Source organism: Pararge aegeria, chromosome 11 (assembly GCF_905163445.1).
Source record: "Pararge aegeria chromosome 11, ilParAegt1.1, whole genome shotgun sequence".
Taxonomy (NCBI): Eukaryota; Metazoa; Arthropoda; class Insecta; order Lepidoptera; family Nymphalidae; genus Pararge; species Pararge aegeria.
The window spans coordinates 11,781,724-11,796,628 of record NC_053190.1 but is presented as its reverse complement, the minus strand read 5'-3'; the positions used below and the strand labels follow the sequence as shown (position 1 = coordinate 11,796,628).

Sequence of the window (14,905 nt, the reverse complement as noted above, 5' to 3'; positions counted from 1 at the left end):
TCCTTCGCGAGGATTAAGGATTTTTTTATTCCCGCGGGAACTCTCTTATTTCCCGGGATAAAGGGTAGCCTTTTTCATGTCAAAGGCTACATGCATGCCATATTTCATCCAAATCCGTTCAGCCGTTTTTACGTGATTGAGTAACAAACATCCACACTTTCAAATTTTTATAATATTAATTGGATTATTAAGTAAGTAAACTTATGGTACTTTCCATAGAAGATGGTTTAGTAGGGTTGAACTAACTGTGTGCGCCCTCGCCACAATCGTCCAAGAGTACAACTGGTTGACCAGTTAATATGGCAGATCTTCTTATAATTATGGGAATTAAATTATTACTCTAATATTATAAAGGCGAAAGTATGTATGTAAATTTGTATGTTTGTTAATCCTTCACGCCTGAACTTAACTGCAATTTGTAATGGAGGTAGATTATACCCTTAAGTTAACATATACACTACATTTTAATCAAAGATTTGTGAAACTTGAGAACTAAATTTCAGGTCAATGAGTATACTATGTTATTCACCGCGAAATGCAGTTTATCTGAATATATAAATGCAGTATGCAGTAGCACAAAAGGTTAATATTAATTAATTCTTCCCTTACAGAGTATTGTCACTACAGAACGCCTAGCACATTCCTCGCAGAAATGGACATGTCCACAGTTGACGTTGGCGCTAACATGGCGATTGTACTCAGCACTACAGTGTTGATGCACATCCTAACATGCACTTCCCTCTGGTATCGACTGAACAAGAGATGAACTGGTGAAACAGTACCACGCCGAAATGATGACTGATATATTTAACTCCTTAGATATGTAGTGCGTAATGTGATAAAACTGAAGGTGTACTTATAAACAGTTGCTTTAGACTGATAAAAATATCTCAATTTCAGCATCGGTGGACATCATTTAATCCTAATCCACAATCTTTAGATGGCAGATTAAATTTGGTTATGCTGTCCTTTTCCAACTCTTCCCTGTAAATATGGATTGAACTACATTAGTAGTTGAATTTGTTATCTGAAGATTTTGGCAAAGCACTCAACTTGCGATAGCCAAAGCGGCTTCCCATCTGGTTCTGATATTTTGATGTGTGTTTAAATAAATTAGTATTTAATATTTTCTCCAAGTGTGGATAAAAAACTTAAATAAAATAAAATACCTGAAGGTGTATTCAGAACCAACTTTGTATCCGAGATGCATCTATAAAAGTTTTGATGGTGCACGTCTCTGAATTCCATTATCCTTTGCATTTCCGCTGTATTTTGAAAAGCTCTTAGTATCAGATATTATCAGTATCGGCACAGGATGATAGAAGAGAAATATAAAGATAAAAATGATATTCATCACTCTATCAGTGTGGAGGGGTCCACACTGATCGAGTGATGAATATCATCGAACAGTAATACAAATAAATGTACAAACACTTTATCAGCCTGTGGTAGGCCTATTATAATATAAAAAAAAATTATATGATTTTGGAGGCCAGCGCCCAGTTAGGGTCATCTAAATGCTTATCAACCAGAGCGTAAAACTGTATTGTGAAATAAGAACAATTAGTGATAAATATTTTTTTGTATACAAAGTTCCCACTTTACTAATATGCTGTACCGCACAGCATAGTGGTAAAGTCGGAACCAACGAACGAAGTAGAGTTAGATAATTAGCCTTAAATAATTTCTGTCTTTTGACTTCATCGTGCACCTTAATTATTGTTGCAAAGCTAAATTCAAACCGAGATGTCCACCCTTGTTCCTTATGGCGTGCAAAATTACCAATCACAGAACGCGCCTGTTAAAGCAAGTCATGCGATTGGTCTTAATAACGCAGCAGGCCATCGCATACACAGTCGGTAGATTTAATATAAGATTTGTGCACTCGCAATTGAGGCGCCATTTTCGAGTATGAAAATATTTGTACATAGGATTAAAATGGATCTTATTTGCATTATATTGAAGCACAATTCAGCTCGGGCTTTTAAAATGAGTGTCATTAGGTCCATTTTTCTTTGCCGATACAGAGTTTGATACATGAAAAGGATTACGCGATTGCGAGAGAGCAAATCTTGTTGTAAGGCTTGGCTTTCGCATAACTAGACCCTTCAGTTTCTTTACCTCAAATATTGCCTTAGTATTAAGTGTGCGGTGTGAGGTATTAAAACAAATTTATATTTACCTAACTTAATGAAGTAGGTTAGTATTCTGGAGAAAGATATTGTAAGTAATAAGTAATTTATTATGTAGCAAACATCCAAACTTTTATTTATGGTAATTATTATAATAATTCTCCAAATTATTTGTATTAGAGTGAATCTGTCTCGGAATTTATGCGTTTGATAATAATCTATCGATATAAATATATTTATTTACCTCAAAATACGTGTAACGTTCGGTATAATTTTGTATAAACTTTTCATCCAAACTAAAATAAAAGTAACCTACAAATTAATAAATTCTGTAGAACTTATAAATTATCCATACATACTTATGGATTTGGATTATAATTCGTACAACCAAAATAAATCTGGGAAGTTATACAGGTACGTTCTAACCGTAGCTCATTCTTAACAACAATTTGTGACGCAAGAATTGACAGCACTGCACCAGTATTACGTGCAGCATTTTGTACGCAGTTAAGATTCCAGTGCAATGCAGAATTATTAGAGCCATTATTTAATCCCAGAATTCTCCATTTCCTTGTAAACAAAAGTAATTATAGTCACACAACGAGTCACTACGGCCAGATTTAGATAGGTATGCACGCCATTGCAAGAAATATTTGAGTATTTCGTGGAAGGGCGTGTGCCCAATTCCTATAGTCTTTTGATGTACCTGCAAGCATCACGACATGACTAGTTAGCCCATTGTGAATCTGGTTTTACGCTGGATAATACCTACTTATCATCCAAAACTATTCGAACAAAATAATAAACAAACAAAGTAATGGAAATATTCACTTTAGTGGGGAAATTGATACATTAATTAAAAAACGACCCTAAACTAGTGTTTAACAATATTTAACAATAGTGCGGATAAACAAAAATCTATTCCGTACAATGTAAACAAATCTTGAAACCAAATTGACAGTTCTTTAGTAGTGCCATCCTTATCACTATGTTATCTATGGAAAAGGATAGCAAGCACGACTTTTTAGACCTGTCAATTTAGTTTAGTGATTTGTGTACCTACATTGTACAGAATGGGCACCATTGTCTTATAAGTGTTATTGTCTCCGTCTATCGGAGTATCGTAACAACATTGTCAATAATTAATTGTTGTATTAATAAATATAATTTATTATTATTATTATGTAATACTTGCCGACAGTAGGTATCTATGGGGCATTCTTTAAACTCAATATTTATGACGATACATGTATCGCTATATAATTATTTTATTTTTTTATTTAGTTCAGTGTTTATGGGTATCGATCCATTGGAAACAATCAATGTGGATCACGGATCGCTATCTAAGAATTGCAAGCATGAATCATTTATATTGAGCGTCTAGAACCTTCCTAAGTTATTCACATATTCCAGTTTAACTCTAGTTGTTAAAGCAACATAATATTAAGTATTATAGTAAACTTTCAAGCTTGCGAAGCTTCATGTAGACAAAGCTTTATATTTATTATTAATATTAAGTTAGATTTAATAAAGAAATATTTTATACTGCTTTGCGTTTATGTTTTATCAACAACTGCGTCATTTAAACATATAGAAGTACTAGCTGTTGCCCGCGACTTCGTCTGCGTTTGATTTTGTTTTTAAAGTTTTCAGTATCGCTAAGCCTTAAATGAGTATAGTAGTATATATATAAATATAACATGTGAGTTGTGACTGTCAAATAATCATAGACAAATAATTTACAATGAAAAAAAAAATGCGACTATAATTAAAGACCTAAGCTATCCTATCTCTTAAGTTGGACCAGACTGCTCACGGTGTGCCAATTTAATTTGAAATCGGTTAAGTAGTTTAGGAGTCCATTGCGGACAAACATCGTGACAGGAGATTTATATATATTAAGAATATTATGTATTTATTTTACCATATATCGTCCAAGCAATGAGTGCCTATGTTAGCATTTCATTAAGAAGCATCACTCTTATTCTAATATTTTTTATTGATTGGTGATGAAATACACCTACTCATCTGAATACCTGAACTGCCCGTCAGTTCAGGTATTCAGATTTTCTCCTGATTGATATGGGATGGGATTTTTCTAATTTACTTATCCGGACTAAACCCACCAACTTACTACCCGGCGGGGTCTTCTTATTACATTTTATGTCTGAATATTATAATATTACAACTCGCGAGTTGTAAGTTATGTACTACTCATTTAAATTTTACAAACTTTCTATTTAAAACACTATGGTTTTATGCCAAATTTCAAAACCCTAGAGTATTGTTTACTAAAAGCCTTATGTTATAGATATTGCTCTTCGTTATTTATAGTGCTTTTGATTTTGGAACGCTATCTTACCAAAATTTAGATTTTCTTATCGAAATTTAGACGCATCATAAGTTAATGTATGAAAGTTTCACGCGCAGTAAGTATGCGATATCTCTGCTAGAAATGTTTAGAAAATATTGTTATTAAATGAATAATGTTTTTTGACTTGATGATGATTTTTACATCTGGAGTAGCCCTCAGCTAGTTTTACATACGCGCCTGCTGTAAAACGTGCATCATATTTATTTTTAAGCAACTTTAATATTACTAGCTGAAAAGTGAGTTTCTATATTAATAATAGCTTCTTAGTCATTGCACTCTTGTCAGAGTGATTGTAGTCATCATGAAGTGACGCTGTTTGGAGCAGAGTTTGTTTGCTTCATGAGCTTTCGCTAGTTTTGCCTACTGGCAGATAGCCACTACACCAGCCAGGTACACCGATGCACGGGCCGCCCTCAGCGGACTTGACTTACTACTACAAAAAAAACGCAGCGGTGATAGCCCAGTGGGTAAGAGCTCATCTTATCTTGGGGGGGGGGAGTTCGAATCCCAGCACGCACCCCTAACTTTCCTGCGTTGTTTTAAGTTCCGCACTGGGCCAGGGTGGTGGACCATGAGGTAATGGGTTTCATTGGGATATACAAAAATACTTATAATATACAGATAAACCCAGACTCTGAAAATCATTCATGTTAATCCCACAAACATTTTCCACTTGTGGGAATCGAAATCACAGCCTTGGACTTAGAAGGCCGCTGCCCACTGCGCCAATATCCCTCTCAACTCCATCACTCTACCGACCCCTAGGTCGCCAACTCCATCACTCCACCGACCCCTAGGTCGTCAACTCCGTCACTCCACCGACCCCTAGGTCGTACTCGGCTTCTACGCCCCTCCAAAGTGCCCTCCATCAACCTCTTTGGCGCTCTCGTGCCTTCCATGCGTTGCACATGCCCTGCCTATTGCATTCTTAACAGTTTGATAGTTTTGACGACATTCGGTTCTTTAAATAGTTCTTATAGCTCGTGATTATACCGAATGCGCCAAAAACCATTATCCTGCATAGCACCAAACACTCGTCGCAAGACTTTCGTTCGAAAATGAGCAGACTGTTTTCGTCTTTCTTGCTTAAGACCCAACATTCTACGCCGTATTGGCCGGAGCAAGGTCTTATAGACGAGTATTTTCAGACTTCTCGACTTTGCTATAAGTTGGTACCGCACGTCGGTGCGGTTGGAGCCTCTTCACTCTGTAGGTCTTGTGAGTGTGGGCCAGGTGTTCGAGGCCCTCCCTCCTCCTTTATCCAGGCTTGGAACTGGCACTGAGTGACCCCAGTGGCGGAGTTTCCCATAGTACTTCTTTCTATTGTAAATCCTTTCAGTTAAAGCTGTTCGGCTATGGAACTCTCTCCCCTTTCAAATTAGGCGCGCGCAAGTCACTACCGATTTTCAAGAGACTCCTTAAAAAACATTTTATGCCACCCTAATGAGTTAATTTTTTTTCTGAGTCACTTTTCTTTGTGTTGTAGGCTACAAGCCTAGCCTCTGTGTTTTTTTTATAATAATTATTTAAATCAGTTATAATTTGTCGGAGTTATGGTGCAAAATCGTCAAACACTTTCATCACCTCTCCCAAAGGAACCGAGCTTAATGTCGGGATAAAAAGTATCCTATATTACATCTAACACTTCCAAGAATATGTGTACAAAGTTTCATGAGGATCGGTTAAGTAGTTTTTGCGCAAAAGCGTAACAAATAAAGAAAGAAAAAAAAATTTTTACATTGCGCCACACATTACAATATTCACGACACCACGTACTCGTATGTTATGTGTGACACAAACTTACATTGACATTTATTAATATTAGTAGGGATAGTTACAGATAATATTATATACTACTAGATACAGACCTAATTTACCTTCATTTTGACGAATGGTCCAATCAATAAATTGTTCTAGCTTGCACAATCGGTGAAATTAAAGGCTCGTGAGGCTTAAAACCTACGTCTCAAATTGATGGAGACAAGGATGTTGCAGGACGTACTCCTTGCATGCCCTGTGAAGTATTGCTCTATTTTTAGGCGATTGTTTTCCTCTTACAATCAGCTGGGCCTTCTGCCTGGCCCGTCAATTATTACAATAAAAAAAAAAATACGGTAAAGTCGGTTTACTGACGATAGTTGAACGTGACAACTTCATAAGAAAATACTGATGGTTGCATTTTTCAAAAGAAATTTTAATTTTATTTGTTTGATAGACATTTTTATATATATATATAGAGAAGGAAGTAAATGGAAATCACAATTGAATTGATCAAGTTACCTTTATTTGTAAGCATAAATACAATTATGTCAATTTTTTACTATATACAATTGACACCTCTTTCACTTTTCACTGCACTTCATACTTGACGAAAGCATGTAAATGTATTATTATATAGCAGCTGTCCACGCGGTTGCATAAACCACGCAAGTAGGAGAGAGACAGACGAACGCTGCCGAACGCGGAGGCAGATTGTGCCTCTATGTCGCTCGTTCCGCGCTCTCGCTTGCACTTCAAGCCTTAAGTGGAACGCCTCAGAGCAAGGTAACGCCGCATGAGTCATGTTTTTTTCGTGCGTGCAGCCGGCTCCATCGAGTTATAAGACGTTGTCACGTCAAAAAAACAAATTATTTATTCACGATAATTCATTAATTCATCGATTAATTCATTTACTGTGAATCATATAGGTACTAGGTTACTGGTTAGTGGGTTAATTTTTTGCCGATTTATAATACTACTGTTTGCTAAACCGGTTACGAAGGTCAGATAAACAAAAAGCCTATCAAATACGGATTAGAATAATGAGCACCTTGATTCAAAAATATTTAATCGAAGATAGCACCTCCGATAGATTACTTTTATATTTGACTAGCTATTACCCGCGTTTTTCGTCCGCGTTCATTACAGTTCTTCCCGTGGGAACCGTTTTTTTTTTATAAGATAAAAATTTGGTAGCTTGGTTACGACCCTGAAGGAAGGACAAACACACTTTTGCATTTATAATATTGGTTGGGATTGTATTATTATGAATAAAGACTGATTCATTGCACAAACAATGCACCAGCCTATCTGTATCAAATGATAAAATTTTAATAAAGTGTATCGTTTCGTAAAAAAAATGGCGTCAAGTCTTCATACAAGTCTTGTTTATTTATTTTAAAAGTCAACAGCATTTTTACAACAGTTAATATTTATGTTCTGCTCCATCCGTTTAAATAGAGGAATGATATGGCCTTTAGGAATTTTGCTATTTAGTGTAAGTTTTTTCGCTCTTTATATAGGTCATTGACCTGACTATTCAAAGTGTTTAGACACCTAGTCAGGGAAAGTTGTAAGAATCACTGTTAAAGGACACATAGTGTGGTAACGCCTAGTAAGATATTTTTTATGTAAACTAAAATACCTAAGCGCTACTTAAGGCTATCACGGCCTGGTGGTTAAACTTCGGCTTCACTTCCGGGGGCCGAGTTCGAATCCCAGCAATCACCTCTAAGATATGTGCGCTTTAAGCTATTAAAATAACACTTGCTTAAACAGTGAAGGAAAACATCGTGGGGAAATCTGCACATCTGAGAGTTCTCCATAATGTTGTCAAGGCATATAGAGTCAACCAAGCTGGACTGGGCCAGCATGATAGACTACGGCCTTAAACGTTCTCATTGTGTGACACTAGCCCTGTAGTGGGCAACTAATGGGTTGATATTATGATGATTGAGTTGATATAATGATGATTGGGTTGATATTACGATGATGATGATGAAAATTTTCAATCGCTTTTAGTTGATTCTGTGGTTGTTCACCCAGACTAGCTTATTATATTTACACGGAAAGTATACATTTTTTAAATGTTCGTTCATAAAAACATCACATTGAGTCCTAAAACCAACAAAAAATTGTTTAGCAGGGGATGTCCTCGATTAAGTCCCATTAAAATTTCGTTAACTTTGGTTAAGTAGTTTTTAAACTATATCATTAAGTATTATACTTGTCTGTACAACTGTATTCGCCGACTTCAACTGATCATTTCTTTTATTCTACCACAAGTTACACTTGACTGCAATCTCAGATGCTGATAAGTGATGATGCTGTCTAAGATGGTAACGGGCTAACCTGTTTTGGCAGTTACCCATACCTCTAATCGGTTTCAACGCGACATCGTACCGAAACGCTTTACGTTAAGCGGCACGTCTTTGTCGATAGGGTGATAACTGGCCACGGCAGAAGCCTCCCACCGGACAAAAAATATATATAGTAAAGATGTTTTGTTTCCACTTAAAAACCATAAATATTTCATACCAGCTGTTCTCCGAAACTTTGTATTTCTCGGTCACTAAATAAAGCTACTACACAAGCTACTAAAAGCTTGCAGCTGTTTTTTATTCCTATTTGTAGATATTTTTTTTAAGTCTTAGCACTGGTCCACTGACCCACCACGCTGCTACAATGCGGGTTGGTGGCTTTAAAGATTATTTAAAAAAACATTTACTATGACAAAGTAAAATTCGATACATATATTAAGCACGCTTTAGGGATCTTAATGATAAACATCAGAAAAGTCTCTCCAGTCAGCCAGTTGATTTATCAAAATCTGCCACGTTGAACTTATGGTTGGACTGAATAAGACATCTAAAGTTAAAACTTAAAACTTTAGATGTCTTATTTAACAGTTTCCTTGCGCATGGGTAAGGCGTGGTCTTATAAATGGGAAGGTGCCGGGTTCAATCTTCGGTAGGGGGAATTTGGGAATTTATTTCCAAATTTTCTCGGGTCTAGTAACCAGAAGTTGTTTAGTAACCAATTTGGGTAACGGGTATATTACATACCGCCATACCCCGGGCCCTCAAGTTTGCCTGTTACCATCTTAGATTGCATCATTTCTTAACACCGGGTGAGATAACATTCAAGTGCTATCTTGTAAAAAAAAAAAATGCGATATCCATAAAAAACCGGTTTGGTTTATTTCTTGTATGATGTATCAGTAATAACAACAAAGTCATAAACCAGTCCCTTAACAACATCATTTAAACATAAAGATTAGAATAACTTCCCATGTATAATTATAGCAACAAAATGTGTTTGAGAGATACCTTTAGCGCCATTAAAAGAGTTAAGCGGAGATATACCATGATAATAAATTCAGATTTTGATATTTTGAGACGTGACCACGATCGATGTAACCGGGTCGAAATATAAACTGTTGATGTTGATTAAAGTCGAAAAATTTAGTTTTAAAACTTTACACATTAGTCATAATCATCATCATCATCATATCAACCCCTTTAATCGGTCAGTACATATATGAAAATTTAATTTATGTCCATAAAAATATATCAAAATTTAAAAAGAAAATGCACTGTAACAATATAAATATTAGAAGCAAACATAAACTCGTTGTGCAGTTTACTAGGCTACACAAAATTGCAAATTCATTCAAGGGCAATTGTATATTATTTTATAACAAATTAACAAATGAAATCTTTGAGATGTCTCTCAATAAGTTCAAAGTTTATATAAAACGTAAGCTTACAGAAAAATCCTATTATAATATTAAGGATTACTTAAACGATAAAAAAAGCTTGGGTGTGAATTGCTCTAGCTTCATAGCTTAAATGAATTTACTGGAAGATGGTGATAACAAAAAAATAAATTTACCCGGCTGTTTGTTGTGGGCTCTTCTTAGACCAGGGCGCGTTTGGAACCCTCGTAGCTTTAGATTTAAGTTGGCGAACGAAGTTATCACCATCCCGTTACAATTATGTAAACAACTATGTATGAACGCTTCATAAGTGCCTGTGATAGGAAATTTTGAATTTGAATTTTGAATTTGCATGCAGGTTTTGAAGTGATATTTTAATTACTTAAAACGCGCATAACTTTTAGAGGTGCATACTGAGATTCGAAATCGGCCCCCCGAAATTGAAGTAGAGCTCCTATCCACTGGGCTATCACCGCTTCGCTTTCAGATTTTATTAACGGTTGCTAAATAAATAAAAAAATATACTACGACAACACACACATCACCATCCGCAAAGTACGCGTAACTTGTGTTATGTGTACTTAGATGACTGATGAATATTTTTATGAATAAAATACACAAATACTTATAATATATAGATAAACACCCAGACACTGAAAAACATTCATGTTCATCATCCAAAAATTTCCAGTTGTGGGAATCGAACCCAGGGCCTCGGACTCAGAAAGCAGGGTCGCTGCCCACTGCGCCAGTGGGCCGTCAAATTCATATTCTCAGACTACTGCGGAGTCTCTTGACTCATATGAGAGAGTAAAGTAACTTAAAGCTTTATTTTAATAGAGTTTTCAGCCCTCCACGCCGCTTTAATCTGTACTAGTGCCCTCATCGTCATCACCATTTCAGGCGATTGACGTCCACTGCTGGACATCGGTCTTTGGAGGTAGTTCATCCACGGTCCTGAGTTACTTGTTTCAAGCGGCTCCCAGTGACTCGCTTGATGTAGTCTGTCCATCTAGTGGAGGTCTACCATTTCCAGTGCGCAGTCACCATTTGCGTCAGCACATAAAACATTAATATTTTTTATTGACAATAATATAATTTGTACTTTTGTTATTGAAAACGTTTTTAAATTGTTTGCCCATTAGGGTATTTTGAGTAACGAGATATTTTTAAATCCATTATGTAGGTACCTACTTTGTACAAATAATAGCGACATAATAGCGCTCTGAAAATATACTATCATTTGCGGTTAATTATATACCTTAATAAAGCAATTTTTATGCGTACTTAACTAACTAAATGTACCTACAGTAAAGTCAGTCAATAATAGTAAACTGAGATAAAATATTTATTTATTTGATGCGGTTTTAATGACAATTAAATTATGGCAAGAGTGCGATACTTGCCATAACGTAATTTAATATAAGTCCACGCGCAAGACTCAGGCGATATGTCACAACACTGTGTGAGGTGACTAGGACTTACGCTTGAACTATATGAAAAACCGGCCAACTAGGAGTAGGACCCGCGCACGAAAGGTTCCGTACCATTTTATATAAAAATGGCAAAAAACATCAATCATTAGACGGTTGAATGGAAGCTCCCTTAAATATTGTTTTTATTTTTTATTTAATTATAATATTTTCATAATGAATATAATATAACTAAATATTCTGTGAATATTTCAAGGGTTTTCGTTTAGTGTTTTTCCTGTTCGATTACGGATCATAAGGCTCTGACTTTTATTCCCGTGTTGGGCCGAAAAAGTTCGTTTATTTTGTAGAAGACTGTCATTACTACCCCGGAGTTGGGAATTTATATAGTATAACGTCCCTCGTGCCTCGGAGACGTTATTTTTGTTTGTTTCCGGTTACTATCACTAGCATGTAATAATGATCTTTAATGTCTGCCAACCGAATTAGAACAGCCGGGTGGGACTAAATTCGAAAGTTCTTTGTTTTTCCTGTACCTGGCAGTGGAATCTGATGTAAGCGTATTCTACTAAATACTACCAGTGAGATGGTATTACCCCATAGTGACAGTATTCCTTCTAGATTTAAAGCATGATAAGGGATTTTATCTAACAAAAAATATATTTTCAAAATTTATTGTAAAAACAATAAGAATGTGGATGATCTCTTTAGGATGGATAAATACACTATTTGAGAAAAAATCCAAGAATCCAAAACGGTGCCCCAAAAGTAAGACCTAGAAGAAACCAAAAGACAAACCTAGATTGATATCCTTTACGTTCCTAGGCGGATGTTCGTGATCCTGTTTTCTTTGATATTATCGTTAATATTCAAAAATGAGTATGTATTAAGTTCTTAAGGATAATTTATTCCTTATCAGGACAAATTACTACATATTATTGTGGTAACATGTCGTCAAATTGATTAACAAAGCGGTGATTTATGAAGCAAAAACAAGAAATTATTTTGTACTCCAACATACATATATCTTTTATTTGTTATGCTATATGTAAAGAATTTATTTTTTATTTTTTATGATTTTCACCCTTAAATTTTTGTTTGTATTCTTTTATTTATCCAAAAAGTCGATATATCTGAGGTCCGCGAAGTAAAATCAAACAGTATTTTATCAATCTTAACCTATCAATGTAGCGAAAATCAATAATTGCTGAGAAAGTCCACTAAAACTGTCGCAGGTATTAAACCGGCATGCCTTCAAACAGGTTCTTGCATTACCATTTAAAGAGGGCAAACCTGTCTTCCATCAGAACCATAGAATAGCTTGTCAGTTGTCCTAAATGTTTCTAGTCGATAGTATAGTCACACTTTGGTTCTACCATCGCACATATACACAGTATCATATGCTACTCCCTCCTAAAATTAAAAACGTGAGAGTTTGTGACGATTTATGGATGTTTGTTCCTCATTCACGAATAAACGGATTTCACCGAAATTTGGAAACAACACTTAGGCTTTAACCCCGAAAAATCTATGCTCGCCGCGTGATTTGTAAAGAAATGAATTTTATGAATGAGTGAATGAATATACTTTTATTGCACTCCACAAAAAGTACATAAAAAAAGAAAAGTATAACAAAACAATGTATACAATTTGCCTTATCGCTTCCAACCAAAGGCGAAGAAAACAAATAAAGAAAATAGTTTGGTGGTGCACATATATATAATATATATAAAACAACATTTGTATCTAAAGACAAATAACTAAATAAGTAACTACCAATACAAATATAATATATAAAAATTATATTACTTAAAAGTAATATAATAAATTAAATATGAAACCAAATAAATAAAATAAAAAATTATCCTGGAGCAGTGAACTATCACGGGTCATGGTCATCAGATGATTGAACCAAAAATTGATCTTTCGCAAGTTTTTTAAAGATTTGGATTGGATTTTATGTCATTAATTACTATAGATATAGTTTACCACAGAAACACTTTATACTAGCTGCACCCCGCGGTGAACAAGTCTATTAACGTAAAAACACCACGGGGTAGAGCTGGTTATAAATAAATATACTACGACAAAACACCCATCGCCATCTAGCCCCAAAGTAAACGTAGCTTGTGTTATGAGTACTAAGATAACTGATGAAAATTTTATGAATAATAAACCTAAATACTTATAGTATAAAGAAAAACACCCAGACACAACCATTCATGTTTATTACACACAAACAGTTTTCAGTTGTTGGAATCGAGCCCACTGCCTTAGACTCAAAAGCAGCGTTGCTGCCTACTGCGCCAATCGGCCATAAAATCTTTATTCCTAAAAAAAATCACTTAAGATTTTAGTGCGCCTACTCGTATAAAATTTGGGTCTCAACTACAATATTATGTGTGGTGTACTGTGTATGTGGAACTGGCTCAAATAAATTAATAGTGCTTGCCAAGTCGGTACCTGAAGATCTGACTTTTGACGACAAGATTTCGTATTCACCTCCCCTCCTCGCCTAAATATCCTACAAAAGGCTTATAGGTTGATAAGATATTGATAATATATCTGGGATGCGATAGAAAAGCCTCACAACTGCAAATGGATTTTAGCATTACCATGCTATCCCACGCGCTATATATATTCGAGGAACATAAAGCTGTAACATTTACGGGGGGCGAGTTTGAATCACAGCACGCACCTTTAATTTAAATATAATCAAAATATCACATGTTCAATCGGTGAAGGAAAACATCGTGAGGAAACTGGCATGCCTGAGACTTTTCCATAATGTTGTTCAAGGCGGAGTACATCAATCCGCACAAGGCCTGCCTGGTGGACTACAGCCTATAAACCCTTTTAATTTTACAGGAAACCCGTACCTTGTAATGGGCCGGTAATGGATTGATATAATAATGATGATGATTACGACGACTTTTAGCCTATTTTCACAAGTAGCAACAGGTTCGGACTAACAAAGAGCTGACGCGCCATTGAATTGATCATAAGGATATTATAGAGTGATCGTTGTATTGAATAAATTTCATTTAAGGCCATATGGTGTTAAAATCTATGTAGTTATTCGTAACGATGCCTTGCTATAAGAATGTGGCAAATTGTAGAGTCCAATGTAAGCTTAACTTGAGTTTTTCCGTATTGTATACTGTATTTTCTACCAAAAAATTTAGGTCGTCCGTCCAGTTAGAAACTGAACTCAACCTTGACGGCCACTTCGCTAACCACGTTAGTAATCTGATTTAAGTTATACGCATCGCAACCCAAAAAACCTATAAGCGGATACCGCAATGTAAAAGAGTCATGTATTTTACGAATAGGGCCAGTATTCGACTGCAGTCTATTTGTCTGGTCACGATAACAACAATCAGCTGCTTAAAGTTTGACAGCTGACAAGCATCGGGTGGGGAGAACGACCGATAATTACAAAGTGAGGAGCGAGGAGGTAGAGACGCTTGCGCTGCTAGTGTGCCGCTAA

At 35.7% G+C, this 14,905-nt stretch overlaps 1 protein-coding gene across 1 annotated transcript in view; it reads left to right on the top strand.

Annotated features, from left to right (window-relative positions):
* Positions 1 to 3,681, top strand: part of LOC120627264 (ATP-binding cassette sub-family G member 1-like) — a 55,862-nt gene extending 52,181 nt beyond the window's left edge. Inside the window, exon 13 of the mRNA XM_039895183.1 lies at positions 612 to 3,681. Coding sequence (XP_039751117.1) covers positions 612 to 766 — 155 coding nt within the window. The 3' untranslated portion in view covers positions 767 to 3,681. The remainder of the gene's footprint in view (positions 1 to 611) is intronic.
* The last annotated feature ends 11,224 nt before the right edge of the window (positions 3,682 to 14,905 follow it).